The 24,151-nt window shown below is 33.8% G+C and overlaps 3 protein-coding genes across 4 annotated transcripts in view; 2 read left to right on the forward strand and 1 right to left on the reverse strand.

Moving 5' to 3' along the window:
* Nucleotides 1–297: 297 nt before the first annotated feature.
* Nucleotides 298–3,737, reverse strand: LOC136978752 (zinc finger MYM-type protein 1-like). 2 transcript variants are annotated; one of them, XM_067274557.1, is made up of 2 exons: nucleotides 3,368–3,737; nucleotides 298–2,980 (listed from the first exon to the last, which is right to left on the reverse strand). In XM_067274557.1, exon 2 carries the CDS (start codon nucleotides 2,978–2,980, stop codon nucleotides 440–442), a length of 2,541 nt encoding a protein of 846 aa, XP_067130658.1. In that variant the 5' UTR covers nucleotides 3,368–3,737; the 3' UTR covers nucleotides 298–439. The 2 variants fall into 2 exon arrangements, with proteins under 2 accessions (XP_067130658.1, XP_067130657.1); XM_067274556.1 differs by lacking the exon at nucleotides 3,368–3,737 and adding an exon at nucleotides 3,095–3,224.
* A 356-nt stretch (nucleotides 3,738–4,093) lies between these two features.
* Nucleotides 4,094–4,945, forward strand: LOC136978619 (uncharacterized). Its single transcript, XM_067274359.1, has one exon. The coding sequence runs from the start codon at nucleotides 4,094–4,096 to the stop codon at nucleotides 4,943–4,945; it is 852 nt and encodes a 283-aa protein (XP_067130460.1).
* Nucleotides 4,946–13,323: 8,378 nt separating this feature from the next.
* LOC136978766 (probable citrate synthase 2, mitochondrial) overlaps nucleotides 13,324–24,151 on the forward strand; it is a 45,879-nt gene continuing 35,051 nt past the window's right edge. The window contains exon 1 of the mRNA XM_067274590.1: nucleotides 13,324–13,459. Coding sequence (XP_067130691.1) covers nucleotides 13,412–13,459 — 48 coding nt within the window. The 5' untranslated portion in view covers nucleotides 13,324–13,411. The remainder of the gene's footprint in view (nucleotides 13,460–24,151) is intronic.

The following is a 24,151-nucleotide window of genomic DNA, read 5'->3' on the forward strand; positions in this document are numbered from 1 at the left end:
TCCTGGATGGCGCTCCGCCCACCACCATCAATCGCATTGAGAAACCCCTCCACGCCGCATTACGAATGGCGCTAGGCATGCCCAAGACGACCCCTCTCCTATCACTTTACACAGAAACTGGTTACGTGCCATTATGGCCCAGGCTACGTCTCAGAACACTCTCCCATGCGGCGGCTCAAATGTCGAGGGCAGGGCCGTTCCTAGGGTATCTGCCGCCCGGGTGGGAGAATAATTTTGCCGCCCCTTCCCCCAAAGTTGTTGAAAATTTACAAATAAAAAAGATAAAGTAAATTTAAGTTAAAAAAAAATTGTACAAATATACACAGTTTATTTAATAGAATATAATGTTACAACTTATTTGTAATGTAATAAAGAAATAAATACATAATTCATACATACAGGCAAGGATGCTAACATATCTACTATTTCTACTAATAAGTTATACAGTAAAGTTTGCTTTTCTAGCCTTTTTTAATGCAAATGTCTTAACAATGTTAGACACATCTATATTTTCTGACAGCTCTTTTTCAATACTAATAATGGATAAGTCTGAAAGCCTTTCTTGCCCCATTGTGGATCGTAGATAATTTTTTATTATTTTAAGTTTGGAAAAGCTTCTTTCCCCACTAGCTACTGTGACAGGTAATGTTAAGAAAATTCGTATAGAAATTACTAAATTTGGAAATAGATAGATGAGGTTATTTGTGAATAGGTAGTTAATAACATTCAATGCGTTCATTTCAGAGGAAATATAGGGTGCAACATTGTCAATTTCATCATATAAATCTTGAGCTAAAATATCTTTTTGATTTTTACATGGATCACATAAACTATTCTCTAGAGCTTTACATTTTGCAAATCTAATTGATTTATCCATTTGAAGGAAATTATATAGGTTGTTAAGAAAATTAAACAATGTATCATGCTGCTTTATTTGCTCGAACCTTTCTTCCAATTTTGATAATGCGGTGTCCAATATTACAAAGTAAAAATTAATTTTGAATTGGTCAGCCGGGTCTTTAGGTGCCTCGTCTTCACACTCGTAATCAAATAATCGCTTTTTTGTTCGGGGTCTCACAATATTAATCGGAGGAAACGAAGGGTCACAGTCGATATCATCGGCAATTTTTTTGGCCTCTTCTAAAATATCATTAAAACCTTCATTTGATCTAATATTAGATAAATAAGTTTTCGTCTGCTCCAAGATTAAAACGATATTAGGTAGTGTAGAATCTGACTCCTGCATCACTTTACTTGCAATATTAATTTTTGTTAACACAATATTCCATGTAATAATAGAACAAATAAATTTAAACGACTTGATTTTTAAGAGTAATGAATTTGCCATATTTCTGGTTTCAGGGTCTCTGCTATTATCAGAATAAAGTGCAAATAAAGCGTCATATATTTTTGCCAAATTGTATCTAAGAACTTTCAAAGCATCTATTCTACTTTCCCATCTAGTACTAGAAAAAGGTTTTAATGATAAAGTTGGGATTTCATCTTTTAAAACTTGCCAACGTTTAGTCGATGCAGAAAAGAAAACGTAAAGTTCCTGCACAATAGCAAAGAAATTTGTAATTTCTAAAGACGCTTTTGCAGCGTCATTAACAACTAAATTTAAGCTATGGGCCGCACAAGGCACGTAAAAAGCTCTAGGGTTTAATTCAAGAATTTTTTTTTGTAAACCATTATTGCGACCCTTCATATTCGCACCATTATCGTAACCCTGCCCCCTTAAATCTCCTAAACAAATGTTGTGAGTCTCCAAAAAATCCAATAAAACATTGGTTAAGCCTTGTCCTGTCGAATCTGATATTGAAATGAATCCCAAAAAATGCTCCCTAATTTCTATTTGCTTTGATTTATTATTTAATAAAACAAACCTTACTACAACAGTAAGTTGGTCTTTGTGACTTACATCAGGAGTCGAATCTAAAATAATAGAAAAATATTTACTAGCTTTTAACATAGATATAATTTCATGTCTTATTTTCTCTCCCAGAAGGGAAATTAGTTCGTTTTGAATATGAACACCTAAATAATGAGGCATATTTGATGGAGTTTTTCTAATCCTGTTAATATGATCGGATATCGTATCATTAAAGTTTGCAATTGTTTCAATTAATTTTAAAAAGTTTCCATTTTGTTGCTCATATATCTTGTTATTTTCACCCCTAAAACTCAAATTTTGACCGGCTAAAAATTTAACAACATAAATTATAATTTTTAAAACAGAAACCCATCTATCTTTTTCCATGTTTATTAATTTCTCATTTAGTGAATCAGTTGTCGTTTTAGAAGAAATTGATTGTTTTAGATCAATCCAAGATTTTGTATTACAAATGTGACCTTTTGATTTTTCATGTCGTTCTATAACCTGACTTAAATGTCTCCAATCATTATAACCCTCAACTAAACCACTAGAAAAAGTTTTAAATATTTTGCAAGGAAAACAATATACACAGTCTTTTGATTTAGAATACACCAGCCAAACTCTTGGAATTATTTCCCCATTACACAGTTTTTTTTTATAATAAATAGACGAGAAACCTCTATTGTATTTATTTAAAGGAAACGTTATATCAGCTTCTGTCAGTTGGGTAGGCCCTAACTCTATCAGAGTTAATTTAATTTTATCCAATAAAACACCAGGCCAATAGTTAGGATCCTCATGAACATGAAGATTTTCATTTTCAAAACTTACTTCTTCAGGACTTTGTTCTTTTAATAAAACACCTGCTTCCATTGTAGTTTTGGTATTCGACGAGTCCTCCTTTTTTTCCCCGCTACTGACCACTATGAATTCGGTCTCCGTCACATTTACATCTCGAGCTTGGGAACTTGATGGTGCCTCCTGTGATGTTGTTGAGATTAAAAACGTTTCGAGTGAACCACTAGCCTTTTTAACTAATTCTTCCTTTTCACGCTTTCTTTTTCTGTACTGTGCGCCAGAAAGCCTTTTTCGATTATCAGACATCTACCAAAAAAAAAAAAAAAATGAATCCAAGTTATGATTCGTCGAAAAAATTTTGTTTTCGAAGATTTAAAGAAGCATAAATTAATTAAGCTTTGTTTTTCGAAAAATACCAACTTTTGAAAGGAAACTTTACAAAATTTTTTATTTTGTCTGAAAATTTCAACATTTTTAATCAAAACAAAAAAATATTAAGATTATGCTAATCTTTAATTAAACTATATTTTACTAATAAAAAAAAGAAAAATGTTTTACTATTGTTATTATGTTGGTATTATTATTTAAGTTATAAATTTGTTACACAATATAAATTTAATTTAACAAAATATTATTTAAATTTTATTTAACCGCGCAAAAGCAAAATATAATCAAATTAATGTATGTACTCACCTTTAATTTTTACTGTCTCTCTAACCACGATATCAAACAAAAACTTTTTAAGCTGTTGCGATTTACACGATTACACGTTTAAAATTAAAATAAAAGAAATTATCCCGGTGCGTGCATTTCTATGCTTTGACCACAGACGAGTATTTTCCTGTAAAATCTTCCTCGCGACCGACGTGAAAAATAGCTTAAGACGAGTTAAAACAAGAAACTGTTATACTTGCCACTTGTTGTGGCCTGAATAAGTTGTGTATATAAAATTTGAATTTGAAATATAATTAATAATATTTAGAATAGTACATATATTCAAATAATATTAGAATAGTAGTATTTTAATGATAATATTTAGAATAATATTTATGTATTATATTAATTTAATGATAAATTAATTTTTCCCTTTTTTTTAAGGCGGCTCGCGCCGCCCCCTAGGCTTGCCGCCCGGGTCGGAACCTACCCCTCGACTCGAGGGGCAGGTTTAGCCCACTTCACGACCTCTACCAAAACGCCTCCAGTATGGACTTTTATCGGTGGCGCCGTCACCAGGAACCTTACGTGTACCAGGTCATATCCCGTTACCGCCGGGAAGGCCATCTTATGTTACTCATCTATCGCTAGCGTTGCGTGCCACCAAGCACTCCATTCACACATCAGTCTAGACGACTACCCCACTTCGTCCACCGACCCACCAGTTGTCACGAGCGTCCGTTTCCAGGAGACTGTCGCTGAAAAATGGCCGGCTGGCTCTGTCTAGGCGCGGACGCATCCAAGTCCAGTACTCGGAACGCCATCGGCGTGGTCTTCTCGAACACAAACAAAACAGAGACCTGGTCCCTGCACAATTACTGCTGCGTCTTCGGGGCAGAAGCCCAGAGTATCCTGCGCGCAATCCACATAGGCGCCCCGCTTGCCAAACCCACCATAATCTTCTCTGACAGCCGCTCGGTCATCCAGGCCATGGCTAGCGTCTCGTTCTCATCACCACCTATCATCATCGATCTCGCGGCCATGGTCAGCGCCCACACGGTGCCCATCGTCATCGGTTGGACACCGGGCCATACCAACATCCCGATCAACGAGGCGGCCGACAAAGCGGCCCGCCGCAACCCGCTCTGTGGCTCCATCTGGAAACCTCTCACGCCACACGACCTCACCCGGGCTTTGCAGGACACCACCATCAGCACCCTGACGGATTCCTGGTCAGTGGTGCTCCGCAACAAAGGACGGGACCACCTACGCCCTTTCGCCCCCTGGAGGTACAGTTGCGCGTCATCTCGCCACGCAGAGACGCTTTTGGCCCGGCTCCGGACCGAGACGGCCCCGTTACATGCTTTCCTTTACTCACGGCATCTACACGACTCCCCGGGGTGCCCCCATTGTGGCGCAGCGGAAACTACACTTCATTACTGGCTACATTGCCCCAAATACACTATAGCCCACAAGGACCTAGGCAACACGATGACCCTAAACATGTCTCTGGTGCGCACGCTGACACCTATCTACTGGCCGCCGGCCTCCATCACTCCTAGTCAACACGTGGCGGCGCTGGAGCGCTACATTAGCCTCACTAGCCGTTTCACTTAGCAACTGGCAACGTCGGTCAGAGAAAGAGCCGCAAAGGCTACAATCTCCATATTAAATTAAATTGAAGAAGAAGAATTAATCTCCACTCTTTTCTGACGTACGGAGGCTAGAAATTTTACAGTACTCTAATCTGTTTACTTAAAAACAAACCCGAATAAAATTAAAAATTGTAAGGCAAACAGGTAAATCTTGAGAAAGAAAAATATTTTTTATTATTCATATTATATTACCCCAAATGCATTTCGCCGTAAACGTCCTCTTCAGTAGGGCTTTTTTCCAAAGAAACTTTGATGCAAGTCATCCAACAGCAACAGAAACATCATCCACACAGTCAATACTTCGCGTACAATCTTTATATCCGATTCAGCTATTCCAACATTCCGCAGTAATCACACCATTATTCAAATTCATTATGCTGGTTTGCATAATGATTGCGTAATGTTATTTAAATTTTCGCTTAATTACATTTTTTCCCGATGTAATATTTTAATATTATTAATATCGATAGAACAATTATTAGCCCGACAATGTAAAAATATTGGAGAAGTATTAATTTTAAGACGTATCGAGGCCAGGTGTTCCCACAACCTTACTTGCAGTTTCCTTTTCGTTTCCCCCACGTAAAAGTCAGGAGTTTCACAGGAACATGGAAGTCTGTAATGTCATGGAAGTCCACACCATCTTCTTCCAATAATTCTTTTTTCACATTAGGTCTTGTCACAAGATATTAATATTTAGATAATTCTTATGTGTCAATGTTAATCAATGGGAAACTATTGATATATTAAAAGATTACTTGCTTTATCCAGGTAACACCGGGTCTGTCTGCTAATTATTTATAAACCTAGAACTGACATTAACTTTAAACTAAATATTAATAAAATTCATTTTAAAAAAATCTATTAAACTATAAATGCTAATATCTCTCCATAAATATTATATATACAGTGATGCCTATTACTTCGAATTTAATTCATGAGGGCCGTTCGAACTCCGAATCGTTTGAAGTCAGAAGCAGTTTTTCCCATTAGAAATAATGGAAATCAAATTAATGCATTCTCAGAGCCTTAGCAATATATATTTCGATAAACTTAAAATAGCAAATACATGTAATTTAAGATAAAAATAACGCAATTAAGTGACCGATAATAAATAAAAATACGAAAGCAATAAATAAAATACGTAAATAATGTATAATAAAATAAAAATTGCATTTACTGATCACACGCCGTCGAGTTTGGCATCTTAGACATGACCGCCAGATCCGCCGTACTGTACGTGTACTGCTTTCATGCTTCTCGTAAATTCCTTTTTGGACTGCAATTTGAAAATAAATGTAGACGTATAAATTCCTAGTCATCGTCAGTCCGTCTGTCATTCCTTAATCTCGAGAATGGAGTTAGATAGATGAATGCGAGACCAGATATGGAAGGATTAGAGACAGGAGACCCGATTAACTATATATGACGCAAACCCGAAGTCACGTTCTTTAAATTCAAAAATTACCCCTAAAAAGAGTTAGATGACCGGCCCGGACAGCCGGATGGTCGAGCGGTCAAGGTGACAGCCTACCACTCTAAGGAACCCGGATTCGAATCTGGACGGGTCGATAAATCCTCAGGAATTTTTGAGGTGTGGTCCGTCCAGATATGTCGGACTCTGTCCTTCACCACGTTTTCTGCCGAACCCGTAATGGGCTTGCTAAAAGAAGCCCTCTTAGTCAATTTATATGCCTTTGTGTCCTTAATATAATAATTTAATCTCGTGATAAATAAAGACTGTTTTTTCTGATATTGTTTACTTAATTTGCAGAACCAGTTATCTAGTATAATAAGTCCTAATAATAGATATGTCATATTAGAAAAAAGACCGGCACGATTCTATTGCTAATGGTAAAGTATGATGTATAGGGACAAATCACTACTAATTTGAGGTGGAGAACATATACTTTAAATCAAATAAATTAAAAATTATGACGGCATTATGACGATGTCACAATAAATTGTTGCTTATCTATTTAGCCTTTTCCAAGCCTTTCTCTTTCCAGTTAGACTTCGTTGCTTCCACACACTTCTCGGATGCCATGATTAATGTGTTTTCTTTTTTAGCTCTTTCCGCCCTGTGGGCACTACAAGGGCCTCTTTTTAGCAGACCCATTATGGGTTCAGCCAGGACCACAATGGGGCGGCCGGGTGGTGGGGGACGGAGCCCGACATATCCGAACGGACCCCCCCCCGAAATATCCCCATTCCTAGGGATATTTTGAACCCAGGTCTCCCAGAGTGGTAGGCTGCCATCTTAACCGCTCGGTCATCCGGCCCCAATGATTAATAAGTTTGTCATTCGATCCTACTGATCTTTAGAACTAAGCAGACAAACACGAACAGTAACAAAAAAACTTTATTAAAAAGGTGAGAACTGTCACCGACATCCTCGGCCAACATCCAGGCAAAAACCCGCGAACTTTCGCGCTTCTTTTTCTACAAGTTGCCAGCCAACTCTCGTTGGCAAGTGTTGCCAGGCAGTGTTCGGGATCTCTGGCGCTGGCGGCCACAGCTACTCCCCCACCAGTGTCTGCGACACGAAACGAGCGGGAAAGGTTACATGTCGGCCAGAGCGTGTGGTAGTTTGTCGCGTTGGGGCTGGATTGTCTGTGGTACGTTTAGTTGGCGCTGGTCTTGGCATTGGAGACGTTGGGGGTAACTGGTCCGACTCACTCGCTGCGAGAATAAAAGCCGGTTTCAGTCGATCAATAGAAACTACAGTTTCTTTTCCTTTTATGCATAGAGTGAATGTCTTGCTACCACGTGACACGACTTCGTAGGGTCCATCGTATGGAGGCTGCAAGGGCTTCCGTACAGCATCATTGCGAAGAAATACGTGGGAACATGACTGCAGTTCTTTGTGGATAAATGGGTTGCGGTAGGAGTGGTGCACCACAGGCACTGGTTTTAAGTTTGCCATCATCGTCCTGAGTTTTTCGACGAAAGAACATGGATTGACGTCCTGAGAACCTGGGACGAAAAACTCTCCAGGCAGTCGGAGGCTGGTGCCATAGAGCATCTCAGCCGCGGTAGTATTGGTGTCTTCACGGAGCGCAGTTCGCAATCCTAACAAGACTGTAGGTAGCACTTCCGTCCATCTTTCAGTAGAGTGACACTTGATGGCAGTTTTAAGTGAACGATGAAAGCGTTCAACAATGCCATTTGCAATTGGATGGTATGCTGTTGTCCTAACTCTTTGGGTACCAAGAAGTTGAGTGAGGGATTTAAATAAGCCAGATTCGAATTGCCGTCCTTGGTCAGATGTTATTTGGGCAGGCACTCCAAAGCGAGATATCCAGCCTGAGTACAGGGCTGAAGCTACTGTTTCAGCTGCTATATCTGGCAACGGGATTGCTTCAGGCCAACGAGAAAATCTATCGATGATTGTGAGGCAATATGTTGAGCCGTTGGAAGGTGGCAATGGACCAACAATGTCAATATGAATATTTAAAAATCTAGCGTCTGGAATAGGAAAGGTTCCCAAAGGGCTAGCGACATGTCTCTGGATCTTCGATCGTTGACAAGAAATGCAGGTGCGAGACCATGTCTGGCAGTCTTTACTGATGGATGGCCAAACAAATTTTGCTTTTACCAATCTTGTTGAGCTCCTTACACCTGGATGGGACAGGTTATGGACAGTGTTGAAAGCAGTGCGACGATAACTAGGCGGAATGTATGGACGAATGCGACCTGTCGATACATCACAGTAAATTTCGACATCACTATCAGGAAGTTTAAACTTCTTAAGTACAAGTGATGAGTCACTTGAAGTCAGGAGAGACTGGAGCTCAGGATCTTGCTGTTGGTCTTTTGCAATTTTGCTATAATCTATAGATGGGCTACTAATTGATTCAATACGGGAAAGAGCATCAGCTGGAACGTTATCGATCCCCTTTATGTGTCTGATGTCTGTTGAGAATTGTCCTATAAAATCAAGATGTCTCAACTGACGGGGTGTACACTTATCGTGTCGTTGCTGGAAGGCAAACGTTAATGGTTTATGGTCTGTGTAAATGGTGAACTGTCGTGCTTCCAGCATAAACCGGAAATGTTTCACAGCCAAATACACAGCCAGAAGTTCTCGGTCGTATGCAGAATACTGACGCTGAGAGTTACTCAGTTTGCGGGAAAAGAACGCCAGTGGCTGGAGACCTTGTGCTGTAACTTGATGAAGGGCAGCGCCCACAGCAGAATCGGATGCATCGACGTGAAGTGCAAGGGTAGCACTTGGTGAAGGATGATGTAGTAAGGTGGCATCTGCTAATTGTGACTTACATGACTCAAATGCCTGAATCGAATTGTCAGTCCATTTAATCTCGCGCTGGTCGTTTTTCTTTGCTCCTTTAAGTAGGTCGTGTAAAGGAGCTTGGTGATGGGCCGCATGGGGTAGGAACCTACGATAGAAGTTCAAGATGCCTAAGAACCTTCTCAGTTGTTTGAGGGTCTGTGGTCGCTTCTGTTGAGTTATGGCAGATACACGTTCTGGAAGTGGCATAACGCCGTGGGGAGACACCATGTATCCTAAGAATGATACATGTGGAGCAGCAAAAGTACACTTGGATGCATTGATTTGCAGACCGTACTTGTCAAGGCGTTGAAACACTTGCCGCATGTGCATCTTATGTTCCTCCCACGAAGTGCTAGCAATGAGGATGTCATCTAGGTATGAAAAACAAAAGTTTAAGCCTTTCAAAACTTCGTGCATGAATCGTTGGAATGATTGGGCTGCGTTGCAGAGACCAAAAGGGAGGAAAACGAATTCAAATAGCCCAAATGGCGTTGTAATGGCTGTCTTTGGCACATCATCTGGGTTAACTGGTATATGATGGAAGGCTCTAACCAAATCGATCTTGGAAAATATTCGGGCTCCGTGTAGACTTTGACCAAAATCGTGGATGTGTGGCACTGGATAGTGATCGGGAACAGTTATCCTATTCAGGGCACGATAGTCTCCAGTAGGTCTCCAATCGTTACAGCCCTTCGGCACCATATGGAGGGGAGAAGCCCAGTTGGACTTTGATGGTCTGCATATACCTAACTCCATCATGTGCTGGAATTCTTGCTTTGCTACTTGCAGCTGAGCCGGATGCAATCTACGGGGTTTGGCAAATACGGGTGGACCGTGTGTCTCGATATAATGCACTGTGTTGTGCCTGACTTTATCTGAAAACGGTCGAGGACGAGTGAGATGTGGAAAGTCCTTGAGGATATCCTGCATTGGGGAATTTCTGATTATAGTTTTGACTGTAGTAGGTGGTCCTGTATAATATCTTCCTCGTGTAGTAAGGGAAGTCAGGGGGTCGACCAGTAATCTGTTTCGTATGTCGAGAATGAGTCCAAAGTTGGCCAAAAAGTCTGCACCGATTATAGGCTTCTGCACATCAGCTATGGTAAATTCCCATCTGAAAGAACGTCTTAAGTTGAGGTCAAGTTCTAGCACCTTTGTTCCATACGTCGAGATTTTAGAGTCGTTGGCAGCATACAATTCAACCTTTGTAGGCTGATTCTTAGTGCGATTGGGAATGATCGATAAATCTGCTCCAGAATCAATTAAGAAATTTAGGCCAGTTTTGTTGTCATACACAAACAGACGGCTATATTTAGGAGCCAGGCTGGACCCACAGGCTGTTACTGCGGCTGGCTGCGCTCGTTTCCCTGATCAGCAGTTCGGTCGAAGGAACACGGCGAACGACATTTCCTAGCGGCTGATCCAAACTTATCATGGTAGTAACAATAATACCCCTGACGGTTGAGGCTTCTTCCTCGAGGGCGTGAACTAATGCGATACCTCGAATTCGGGTCATGTTGGTTTCTCTCTCTACTACGATAACGGGGACGAGCAGTACGCGATACATTAAGTTCTGTAACCTTCGTTGTGAGTTCTAAAATCTGCATTTCGAGATTTTTGATTACGGGATTGTCGGCTTCTAAGTTGATGCTGGCCAGTTGGGTTGGTTCTGTAAGTTCAGCAACCTTGTCAGCAAGGATGGCTAGCTTGTCTAGTTCATCACAGCTAACAGCCAGAACTGTCTGAATATTTTTGGGGAGACGTTGGAGCCACAAGTTTCTAAGAAATTCTTCGATAATCTTGCCCGCTGAAAGCTCCCTCATTTTACGGAGTAAAACGCTGGATTTCTGATCCCCTAACGCCAGATCTTCAAGCAGAATTTTAGCCTCTCTAGCAGCGGAGTTCTGAAAAATTTCGAGGAGTCGATCTTTGAGTTTAGTAAACGGAGCCTCGGCTGGACGGTCAAATACTAAGTCACTGATGTTTTTTTTTTTTTTTTTTTTTTTAACTCTTTCCGCCCTGTGGGCACTAAGAGGGCCTCTTTTAGTAGGCCCATTATGGGTTCGGCCAGGCCCACAATGGGGCGACCGGGTGGTGAGGGACGGGGCCCGACATATCCGAACGGACCACCCCCCGAAAAAATTCCTGGGGATTACTCGACCCGTTCGGATTCAATCCCGGGTCCCCCAGAGCGGTAGGCTGCCACCTTTACCGCTCGGCCATCCGGCCAGTCACTGATGTTAGATAGAATCTCCGCGTCCAGGGAATTGATTAAATAGTTATACTTAGTGTTCTCACTTGTAATCCGATTAATGGCAAAAGCTGCGTCTAGCTGCACAAAAAATAATTTGATGTTGGTTTTAGTGAAGATAGGCATTTTTGCCTGTACACGTCCGATTTCCAACTCGTTCTGTTCCGCCATTTCGGGCGCCTAACTATGCGGGTACAAGGAAAGCGGGATAGTCTTTGATTAGGCTTAGCCCGAGTCACGCACTCTTAGTCGTCTTATTGAATTTACGATTCAGAAACTGATCATACCTGCATGTCCTGTTAAAAATGTTCCTTCATAGACACAGAGTTGTTCACTATCCAATTCAGTCGAAAGTCCAGGTAGTTCGTTAATCGCATCACGTTCGGGTCACCACTTTGTCATTCGATCCTACTGATCTTTAGAACTAAGCAGACAAACACGAACAGTAACAAAAAACTTTATTAAAAAGGTGAGAACTGTCACCGACATCCTCGGCCAACATCCAGGCAAAAACCCGCGAACTTTCGCGCTTCTTTTTTCTTACAAGTTGCCCGCCAACATCTCGTTGGCAAGTGTTGCCAGGCAGTGTTCGGGATCTCTGGCGCTGGCGGCCACAATAGGTTATATTGGGTTGAACAGTTGTGAATTTTAACACATTATTGCTAATTTGAGATGATTTTCTTTGTTCATAAATTGATTTTAGGCTTTGAGTGCATTTCTGCACGCAGTTCGAAATTTGAAGCATCGTTCGAACTCCGAAGTGAATTTTTGTCGAATTTGGCGTTCCAAGTACGAGGGGCCACTGTATTACTTTCCTGGATGTTATATATAACAGAGGGGAGATATGGCAATCGGTCAAAAAATAACTCCCCAAAATTTTTACAGTTTTGAATCGTCGAGAAATGCAAAAAGTTTGGGGGGTTTTTTGTAGGTATGGATGTGTGTATTTGGGGGGCCCAAATTTTATTCACTCCTTTTGAAGCTTAATAACGCCTGTGTTTCATGTCAAAAATTTTAAAAATTTTTCAGGGAGGTTTATGTATTAGGGGAATTGATGCTATTAAATTTTGGAGGTTAAAGGTTGAGGGGTGGGGAGATAAAGCGGTGTGTCGTATCTCTAGTAGAATCTGACCTAATGGAGATTTTACTCGTTATTAGCATTTACAAGTTTACTTCTTTTTATAAAATTCATTCTAAACCTCAAAATTAAGATTTTTGCCATTTTATAACGATTAATTATATAAAAAGCTTTTTAAAATAAAAAAAAGAGAGAGAGAGAGATATTATATAACTTTATCGCCGAATAATATATCAATAAAACACTGAATATATTATGCAATGATAAAAAATAGAATTCTGGAACATGTTTTTATGATTAACCTTATTTGCGCCTAGAAATTGTAACTCCAAATACGCAGGACACATACAAATTAAAAACAAATTTAATATAGGCTTATATTACATAATAATTACTAAAATATTTCCAATATACATTAGTATACAATCTATTCCTATAATAGCTTTATATTAACAGGAAAAGAAAAGTAATTATATATTATGCATAGTCTCTTTTTTTGAATGGTTGTTTTATATTTATTCCAACAAATAATATAAATTTCTTGTATCTTCAGTGAGAATAAAATTATTAATTTTTTCCGTTTTCCGTTTTTCCTCCTAAAAAAAAATAATTGAATTTTATTATTACAATATAAAATTTCAATAAAACTATTTTATAAATAACCTTTATAATTAATAATTTTAAAAAATGATTTCAAAGTGATACGATAAGATTTGAATTGTGGGAAATGTTCGTATCGGGTATTAGAAAAGACTTTACACGTTTATCACTTGTTGATTTTCAGTAGTTCATTCCGTCGAGAAAAATGTCCATTTTACGAATAATTTCTAATAGATATTTTGTTCAATGTCAGGTAATATCGTTTTTATTTTTTATAAAAGTTATTTATAATTAAATACATTTTAATTCAAAATTTTTTTTTTAAATATTAGAAGAAAAAAAATTAAAAACATGTATGAAATTTTGTATTTAATAAACATTTTAAAGAATTTAATTATATTTAATTAATTTTGTTATTAATTGATTGTCATAAAATTAAGAAAAAATTTAAATTATAATATAATTACAATAAGCATTATTTATTTGCAATGTATTATCTCAATTAAGAATATATTTTTCTGCAGATGTCAATGTTTACTGAAGTGATCAAGTAAATTAATGGAAAACAATTTAAATTAACTGTTTCATTATATTTATTACAGGAATTATCGGTTATTAAATAATAGTAAAACTGTTTGATGTTTATAAACTTTATAGAACATTTTTGATGTACTGAAATAAAAAAAAAAATAATTGCAATAATATAGTGTGTTGCCCGAAGAGCTTTAATACGGCTGGATGAGCAAAACAATAATATAGTTCATTTCGAATAAAATGAGCTGTGTCGTTGGCTTGCTCGTCCGGCTGTATTAAATCTGCTTTACTGGGTGACGTGCTTATAATTAAACAGGTATTAAATCTGAAATATGCAATTATTATGAAACGCAATTGAAAATACAATAGAATATTAATAAATAAATGCAATCTTAGTTTGTTTTTATCGGTTACATTTTTAAATGTTTAAATTAAAGAATAAAGATTTTTTGTAAATTTTGATGTTTTAAATCATTATATATTCTTGATTTAACTTATAAATCAAAAATATATAAATATATGGTTAAATTTTCAAATTGAAATATTTAAATGTATTTTATATAGTTTAAAGTAAGGTATTTTAGAGATTTATATTAAAAATGTAGTTTTAAAGTTTATAAGAATTTTAGAGTGAATAAATTTTATAAATACCTTTTCATAAAAACATTTAAAGTGTAGCCTTCGAAATATTTTGTTTATAAACTCTAATTTTTATCTGATAAATTGAAAGAGACTAAAACTGGATGTGCATTTATATTCAAGTCTAATCAATTTCCATGTGTGACATTCTATGTTATAACCATTCAATTTCTTATGTTTTGAACCTGAGGATAGTAAATAAATGCAGCAAAGATCTTTTGCTATTTAATTATAATTAATTGTTGGATTAAAGGTTGTTGCTTATTCCAGTCAATATCTATTTTTAGACTAGCAAACGTTTATCTTCTATCTCTTTACTCATAAAGCAAATAAAGTTGAAATAACCACTTTTGTTAATTTAATGAAGTAATACATTTTAACAATAGTATGATACAATAAGTGGCTAAGTTTCCAGAAATGCTAGCATTACTATTTCTTCAACTTTAGTCACTTTAGTCACTGCATACTTTGTCATAAAACAAATTAGTATAATTCAAATCCACTTCACCTTATTTGTTTTAATAAATATCAGATTAAAATTTTGAACTGAAAATAAAACTAGATGAACTGAAGAAACTTTCTTCTTATGAATTCATAAACAAAATCACCATATTTCTTTTATCTTATTTTTTTTTAATGATATAACAATTAAATAACTCATTAAAAAAATATTTATTTAACCTGATGTTTTCATATGTTCAGTTGCATTGCCAGCTGTTACCTAAACCTCCATCCAATCTTTGCTTCCAGACGAAAAGATATAACCATACTGGTCACTTTAATTAGCCTGAATAAAAGATAGCCTGATGATAAATCTGGCTTGTTATTTGATGACTGATATTTTAATTTTTCAATCTCTTTAGGTTTAATTTTTATCAATATGGTTTCTCTTAAATACAGTTGGACTTCCATATTAAAAAGTTCCATAAAACAAATTTCTTATTTTAGAAAATTTTTTGGCTGTTGAAGTACATTATTCAATTAATTCAACTATTCAAATTGGGTATACATAAATATATTTAATATAATATTCAAAATACATTTTTGTTTTTTTTTTAATATTTGCTACCAGTGCATTATCTATATAATGAATTATTCACATTTCCTACAGGTTTAACTGTATTTCTACTTTTCAGCAATCTTGATTATCTGTTAAATTTGACTTTTTTTTTCTTTCTGATAATCTGTTCAGATTATCAAAGAAAAAAGTCAAATTTGTGTGTAAGATGTATGAATGTTTGTATCTATTAAAATGTGAAAAATAAGTGATTTTTATACATAAACATTATTTGATTTATTAATAGATTATTAACGATTAGGTTATTCGTTATTGAAACTTCCACATACCGAATGAAAGAACTTTTTATTAACCTTATCATAGTATTATTTTCTATCAATAGGTTGATAGCTCATTATTTCATAAACTTTTTGTCTTAAAAATATATTAGAATTTAAAAATTCTTTTGCTGTTCAGTTATGTTTCAATGTAAAATACTTTTAATTCAAAAAATTTCTGTTTTGTTCAGATTAAGATTATAAAGTACTTAAATTTTAGTTTTGAAAATGTGTTGCTAGCTATTATGTAATATAATTTATAACATAGGGAAATTATGGAAAGTATCTGGGGACTTCAAAATTTGACTGTCTTTTTGCATTTCTCAATGTTTTGACACTCCATGAGCCAAAAATGTAAAAACAAAAACCTCTTATAAAACTGTTGTCATCTATTTTGCATTATTTCTCAGGACTGAAGGACAGGAGGATTAAACCAAACTTTTCAAACTTGATAGGTTTATTTCTATATATAGGGCACTGATATTAAATTTTGGTAATTAAAGGCTGAAGGGGTGGGGAGATGGGTCATAGGTTATCTCAAATGGGATCAGACTTAAAGAAAGTTTCATTTGTCATTAGCATTTACAGTTTCTTTAAAAAGTCACTCCTAACACCAAAAATAGGCCTTTTGTCTTTTTATTAAAAAATCATTTTTATATTATTATTAATTATTATAAAATATCAACAGATAATTTACAAAGTTAAAGCTATATGTAACACTATGAGTGCTGGGAAAGTCATACATGAGTCCTTGTCAGCCTTTTTAATCAATCCATAATTAAAGTTTGTTTATTGATCATGGTAGCAAAAGTATCAAAATATCTTTAGGAAATTTATTCCATCATAACTTTCCAACTTATAATTAAAGAATTAAAATTGATAAGAAGAGATTTACTAAAGTGATTTAAAATAAGTTATAATTTGTCATATAACTTTTAAAATCTTGTAAAAAAATTTAATATTTATTATAATTTAAATTAACCTACCATTACTCGAGTGAATGTTGCACAGTGCTCACCTTTCATTTTCAAACACTTGTAACTTGGGCTGCTTGGAAGTTTTGTGGCCAACTTCTCATCTACCTTCTTTCCTGAGTATCATCCCCTTCAACAAGATACTGGAATCAGAAATAATAGTCATTGCTAATGCTTTCGGTGCCTCCTTTGTTTCATTTGTGTTGGACAAGTTAGTGCAGTGCTCACCCATGAGTAATCCTGTGCAGGGGCGGATCTACATAGGGACTAATAGGGCTTAAGCTCTAGGTCCCCAAGTGTCAAGGGCCCACAAAAATTGAATTATCATCATAAATTTTTAATACTTTTCCATTAACAATGAGCACTTATCAATATAAAGTTTGTCATTCGACACTATTTTATAAATAAATATATTTCAAATCTGATTTTGATGTTGTTAAAATTGAATTTTAAATCCCAATTTAAAGATTCTTAATCTAACAAAAAATAGGACCCCATTGGACTTCAATAAGCCCTAGGCCCCAAAAAACCTAGATCTGCCCCTGATCCTTGTCTTTTTTTTTTTTTTTTTTTTGAAGTGGTACAATTCTAATTGTGAAGTGATATTCTATATATGTACTATCACCAAACATTATGAAATGTTTCTGAAATGGCTTGATAAAGAATCTGAGGAAGAAAATGTAGGTTCCTTGCAGACAATGAGAGTGATCTTTGTATGAAAATACTAGAAGTGTTGAGAAAGAAACCAGATCCTTCAACAGCAACATCAGTATATCAAGAGAAAAGTGTATATTGCCCAAAAAAAAGAATAGAAAAACAGCATCCAAGAGTGTAACATGTAGCCTACTCCACTGATCTGCAGATATCACATAACAATCTGCAAAAATATTTTAAAAATCCGGACTATACGGATTCAGAACTTGTATAGAAATTATAATTAAGTTTAACAATAGTTTCAGATACCATATTTGTTTTTACATTGATATCTGATCAGATATAAATTTTCTGTTTCTATATCAAAATTACTTTTAATGGATTCTAGCTAAAGTAAAGTGAAGTAAACATTAAAATGTGTTATTCATAACAAAGCTTCCTGATCTAACAAGGGGATGGCATGATGTTGGAGTCACTGATTTTGATCAAACTTGGTGAGGTTCTAGTCATCCTTAACAACTGACATGTGCTAAGCAGTAAGGTATAATACTCAAAATTAAAGGAGAAAATTGAGGATGAAATGCAAATCACTTAAAACCTTTAGAATTTTTTAGACAAAAGCATTTTCAGCTTGCACTGTGATTGATCAAAACTTGCCATGTCCAAACTGCTATTGAAGAGTGCTAAAACTGTTTAACTTTTAAACAAGCAACTACTTTATTTACAGCTAGCTGTTACCTGCAACTTCACCTGTGTGGATTTTGCAAGAAAACGCCATTTATATTCAGTATTTCAACAACCATAGTAATTGTTATATAACACCTACCACTGAGAATGATAATTGCTGAGAATCAAATGAACTGTTTTCAATTTGATCAATTTTCTGGAATGTTTACAATTGTTCTATAATCGAACCAATATGCAATAACAAATTTGAATTTAAAACAGTTCGAACATTTGGTTAAAAAATAGAAATATATATAAAAAAATTTTATAACAACGTCTGAAATGTTATCAATTTAATACTCCTAAGTACTCAATGAAGACTAAATGTAGTTGAAAACAAAAAATTGCGTCTAAAATAGTACAGTTCTTCAGGTTAATGCTATCCCTCTCACCCCGCGAGGGAATTTCGAAAAATCCCTTCTTAGTGTGCATTTTCCCGACATACCCTAACTGTGTACCAAATTTCATCTCTTTAGGTTCAGTGGTTTGCTCTGGGCGATGATGAATCAGTCACTCAGTCAGGACAAGTAATTTTATATATTTAGATTTATATTTTTTCAAATGCATCATTGTTTTGTTTGTAAGAGATCTATCACTGAAATGTTTACAAATTTTTTTAATGAGTTTTATATTAAATTGTTATATAAATATAATATATATTTATGTTTTAATTAACGGATGTTTTACAAAATTTTATAAAATTAAAAATAAAAGCCATTTTTAATTTTGGGAATTTATACTGGTATACTTAATATGCACAAACTTCCATATATTCAATTTTATTTTTATGATTATGTAAAACTGACAAAGCAAAGCTGAATCAGCCATGCAATAATCAAAATATTGTAGCATTTTTATCTAATTACAAAAATATAATTTTTTCAAGTAATTAAGAAATGCTTATCCAGTAAAAACAGGATAAATTATATTAAATATTTTCCACTATTTTTCATAATTGTTTAATTTTTTTATGACATAAATGTCTATCCACTTTTATCTGGTATTTATATTTATAAGCAAACACACTGATGGATTTTTTTATTTTCTATCTTTACAATTTATCTTATTTTATACTCTAATATTTAATTAAACTTACTCAATAATTTACAATACTTTTTAAAATTGTATTTGCTTATTTTTAATGTATTGTGGTGATAATGTTAAAACTATATAACCATGTGGCCAAGCTGTGGCTCATGAGCCACATGCATCTCTTCTATCAATAGACTTCTATTGTTGCTTTTATGTATAGAACACACTCCTAAAATCAGACCCCTACTCCTTATATATATTTGCTACATCTATATGTGTTTATGGAGGAATAACACCAAATCCCTAATATATATATATATATATAGTATAAAGGTTATATAAAAGAACAATCCAGGATGTGACTCTTGTGTATTTCTGATAAATGATTCATGGCTCCTATTGTGACAAGGTTTGGCCATCCTGCTATATAAGATGATGCCTGCAGGTTTATCTAATGATTCTTCATTTTTAGAATACTAAGTTTTATACTTTTATTATAATGCTTTTTAATTAAGTATTTTTGAAAGTGGACAGGCATGGCACTTTAATAAAAAGTAATAAACATTACAGATGGATACTAGTCCAATCTTCTCTGCTTGCCATGTCCAATCACCAGGAACAACTATTTCCATTACAGAGACAACCTTTCTTTAGAGGCTATGCCTCTGCACAAATATGCAAAACAGTTTAAAATGTCCACAGGTGACAATCCCAACACAATTAAAAATATAATTTTCTTTGTACAAATGGGCTGGTAGAATTACAATTTTTAATTGTGTTGGGATTGTCACCTGTGGACATTTTAAACTGTTTTGCATATTTGTGCAGAGGCATAGCCTCTAAAGAAAGGTTGTCTCTGCAACGGAAATAGTTGTTCCTGGTGATTGGACATGGCAAGCAGAGAAGATTGGACTAGTATCCATCTGTAATGTTTATTACTTTTTATTAAATTGTAATTCTGCCAGCCCATTTCTACAAAGGCATGGCACTTCTTTATTAAATACAATTTATAGACAAAGTATAAAAAAACAAGCTATGTGTGAATTTATTTTTATTTTTTTTTTAATTTTCTTTTATACATAAACATTTGTTAAATTTAAAGCAAGTTTATGTAATATTCAGTACCTAAAATAAGATTTATGTGTTAAGCGTATTCTGTTATGATGTGTGGATTAGGGTTTCTCATTTCCCGGTCTTTTGCTTGTCCCAGATCCCGGGATATAATTAATTATTTTTAAAATATTAAAAATATCTTGAAATTGAATAATATAATTATTTTTCATTTTTAAAATTAATTTAATATGTTCTTTAACCTCCAAAAATCATAGTATTAATAATGCTGTGTGAAATATATATTAAGCAATCAAAAAAAATAATGATGGACCATCAAAAATTCGGCAATTTACGACATGATGTCAAATGCATAAATTCATTTATTTATAACTGAAAATATTCTTGAAATTTCATAAAAAAAATGCATTTGCACAATACCTAAATGAAATTCTTACGCAAGAAACAAAAATTGTACAATTAGTGCAATTTGTATTTGCAAAATTAATTTTGAAAATTTTTGTCGCTGTTATTTCTCGCGCGTTACAACATAACTTCTCGCAGAGTATAATGAGACTTTGCTAAGTTTAATAATCAGTTTCAATATCTCTCTTCAAAATTGGGCTAGAATCAATCTTTTTCATGAAATAAAAAAAAAATTATTGGGAGAAAAGAATTGATAGCGAAAAAGATGATCACGATCGACGATAGTGGTTTATCGCGAGCGTGTTTTTCCTCCGAATTTTTCCTACCCGAAAGCTCGTGGAGTCTGTGAGACGCCATCACTTTTTCGACTTTTTTTCTGAGTAAACTTGGCACGCAATAAAAACGTTATTTATTGCATTTTTCGCAGCTCGAAGAAATTAGAGAACTTGAATTTTTTGAAAAATTTCGGAAAAAATGTGACTAAAAAAAAGCCATGTGACTAACAAAGGGTTTTAACTTAATGCATTTAAGAGAAGACAGATGCTGTGTGTTTTTCACCTGTAGCCTGGAAGATTTCTAGTTCGTTTTTGAGATTATAGTACTTCTTTTGCTCTCTAGTATTCTTAATTTGTCTACCTCAGCTGCTTTAATAGCAGTGTCAAGCTTATAGCCCAATAATTCGGAGGTTCATTTAGCTTTAATAATCATGTTTATGAAGAAAAACTTCATACTTGCAGACTTCGTACTTATTTCTATCCTTGCCCAATTCACACAATCTGGCATAATGCAGTTATTGAAGCTACTGGGCATAGTTAAAATTAAGACAGCATCTGTGCAATTATTCAAGATATTACAGGTTCTGACAAGTAAAGAATTTTCAGAGTCCTGCCACAAATACATATTGATTATTTCATATACCTGTGAGATGTCATAACAACCAAAAATTTGAAAAACGAATAAGCAGGCTTAAAATTAATAAATACAACTGTATTCTGATAGTTTATGAGTTAATTATACTTTCTATTTGCAAAATTTCCTCAACCCTAACACAAAATAAGAAAAAAGTGAATTTTTAAAAAATTTACAGGATTTCCCAGGTTAAAAATACAGCAGGGATCCTGAGATCCTGTTTGAGAAACTCTAGTGTGGATCTGTAATTTTCAATGAAAATCTTTATTATTTATAATAAAAATTGATTTTAGTGTCTAAAATAAATAGTAAATTTTATGAATATTGATTTAGATGTTTACAAGGAAAATAAAAATAAATAAGGGAAATAAATTACACATTGAATATTATTGGATATGGAAAAAACTTTTTGAACTTTAATTTGGTTTACTCTTTATACAATAAATATTTCTTAAATAATGTTTTTGTAATTGTCATATCATTTATAGATGTACTATATTTTTAAAGTATTCTTTTGTAGACAAATGAATTCATGTAACCTGTATGTTAAATTAATCTAGGTTTTATTTATTTATTTATAAATTATTTAAACTTTTTAAATAATGTTATCTCCATGTTGTTTAATAATATAGATTTGTTTCCATTTTTATAGATTAAATTTTTCTGATATCAGTTTATTACAATAATATTCAACTTGAGAGAATTTATTAAAATCAAATTTTTCTAACTAATTATGAAGGGAAACATTCTAAATTTAGTTCTAAGATAAAGTAATCTTATCATTAAGATAATGAATTTTGTTACAAAATTTAAGTTTTTGCAATAGTAAGCTTGAATTTAATCATAAGTTTTAATTAAATTATTATTTTATTTGTGAATGTATTTGTGTAATTTCTGCTAAAAAATATATGTAAAAATTGACTCATAAATGTTAGTATTCATTTTATTATTGTTAATGATTTACCTAAAAATTTATTTATCTTTAAAATAAAATCTAATTATCATATGACAATTGAGGTATTATTATAATTAAATATTTATTTAATTTGTTAGTCATATTTTAGGAATATCACTTATAATTATAGATTTCAAATGCTATAAAAAAAAATTATCATAAGTTTTCAGATTTGTACTGTTTGACTTCTGAACCATTCATGATTTTAATGTTGTTACTATTATTTTAGGATTGCTTTTTTCTGAAAATTTTAGAAATATTTAAATAAGTATAATTTTAAGCTTTTTCTTTTAGTTTTCTATATTTTCTCTTTCAAATAAAGTAGAATACTGACATCAATTCATTTCATTCATTTACAAACATAAATATTATTTCTTGTTCATTAATGTTTCTTAGTTTATCATATTATCTATTAAAAAGTGATTCAAAAAATTTTTTTTCTTCATACCTATAATCTCAATTTTCTTCAGCTTTGATTTATAACAACAGTACTGTAGGTATGGGTGTGTGTGATAGTTATATATTTAAAATAATATTATATACAGTAAAAGTAAATAAAATATAATACACATGTGTATATATATATTAAAAGTTAAGTTACTTTTTTTATTCCATTTTATCATATTTCATAAAGTAAAACGATGATTACCTATGATATAAAATGGCTATAGAAACTTATTGCTAAAGTGTGTGTTCAAAAAGTTCCAAGAATGGGCATGCAAGATCAAAAAAGTATCAAGGATACACTTTTTTGTGATTTTATACATGATCATTCTCATGTATTTATGTAATATTAATCATAGAACTCACTCACCTGCATGTTTGGGCTGCAATTTGAAAAAATGTAGACCCATAAACTCCCACTGTTGTCTATTTCTTTCCTTAATCTCAAGAATGGAGTTAGTTAGATGAAAGACAAGACCAGATATGGAAATATTAGGGACAGAAGGCCTCGATTAACTATAGGCTATATGAATTTTTAATGTAAACTAGAAGTTATTTCAATTCAAAAAATTTTTCCTTAAAGGTGTTAGATAAGTGACTGGCATGACTGTGTTGTTTAAGGAAAAGTATGATGTACAGGGGCAAGACACTACTAATTTGAGATGGAGAGCATATATTTTAAATGAAATAAATTAAAAATATGACTAAAAATTGCAGCCTGGCATTGTGATGATGTCACAATAAATAATAGCTTGTTATAATAGTTTTTATTTTCATAAAAAGATCAGATATTGAAACTTTTTAAAATTTGTCATGGAGGGTTTATGAAGAATAGAGAATGTGCATCAAATTTTATGATAAATTGCATTTATCACGATAAAACAAGCTTTCTAGGAGGGAGCTCTACTAAGATCAAGCTGTTATGAATGGCATAAATCTAGATAAACACCTATGATTTAGTAATGATCAGTTTGTGAAATACATAAATTGATGATCAGTTTAGTGGATGACCGTTAACTGCAAGAAATGACAATGTTCAAAAATCAAGACAAATGTATGTAAACATTTCAAAGCCTGATAATTATATTAAAGTCAAATGATTGCCAGATTAAGTTGGGCTAAATTACCACTACTATTAATAATTAAATACTGAATAATTTGACACTAGAGGTAGATGTTGGGCATTATTTCCTATTAAATTTAATAATTATAATTAAATTAAAATTTTAAAATAATTTAGAAGGATTGGACAGAGGTTTGAGTAATG

This window comes from Centruroides vittatus, unplaced genomic scaffold (genome assembly GCF_030686945.1).
Source record: "Centruroides vittatus isolate TY-2023 unplaced genomic scaffold, ASM3068694v2 contig_549, whole genome shotgun sequence".
NCBI lineage: Eukaryota > Metazoa > Arthropoda > Arachnida > Scorpiones > Buthidae > Centruroides > Centruroides vittatus.

Bases quoted from the DNA above. Each gene is read 5' to 3' on its own strand.
- LOC136978752 (XM_067274557.1), bottom strand. From the start codon at position 2,980: ATGTCTGATAATCGAAAAAGGCTTTCTGGCGCACAGTACAGAAAAAGA.
- LOC136978619 (XM_067274359.1), top strand. From the start codon at position 4,094: ATGGCCGGCTGGCTCTGTCTAGGCGCGGACGCATCCAAGTCCAGTACT.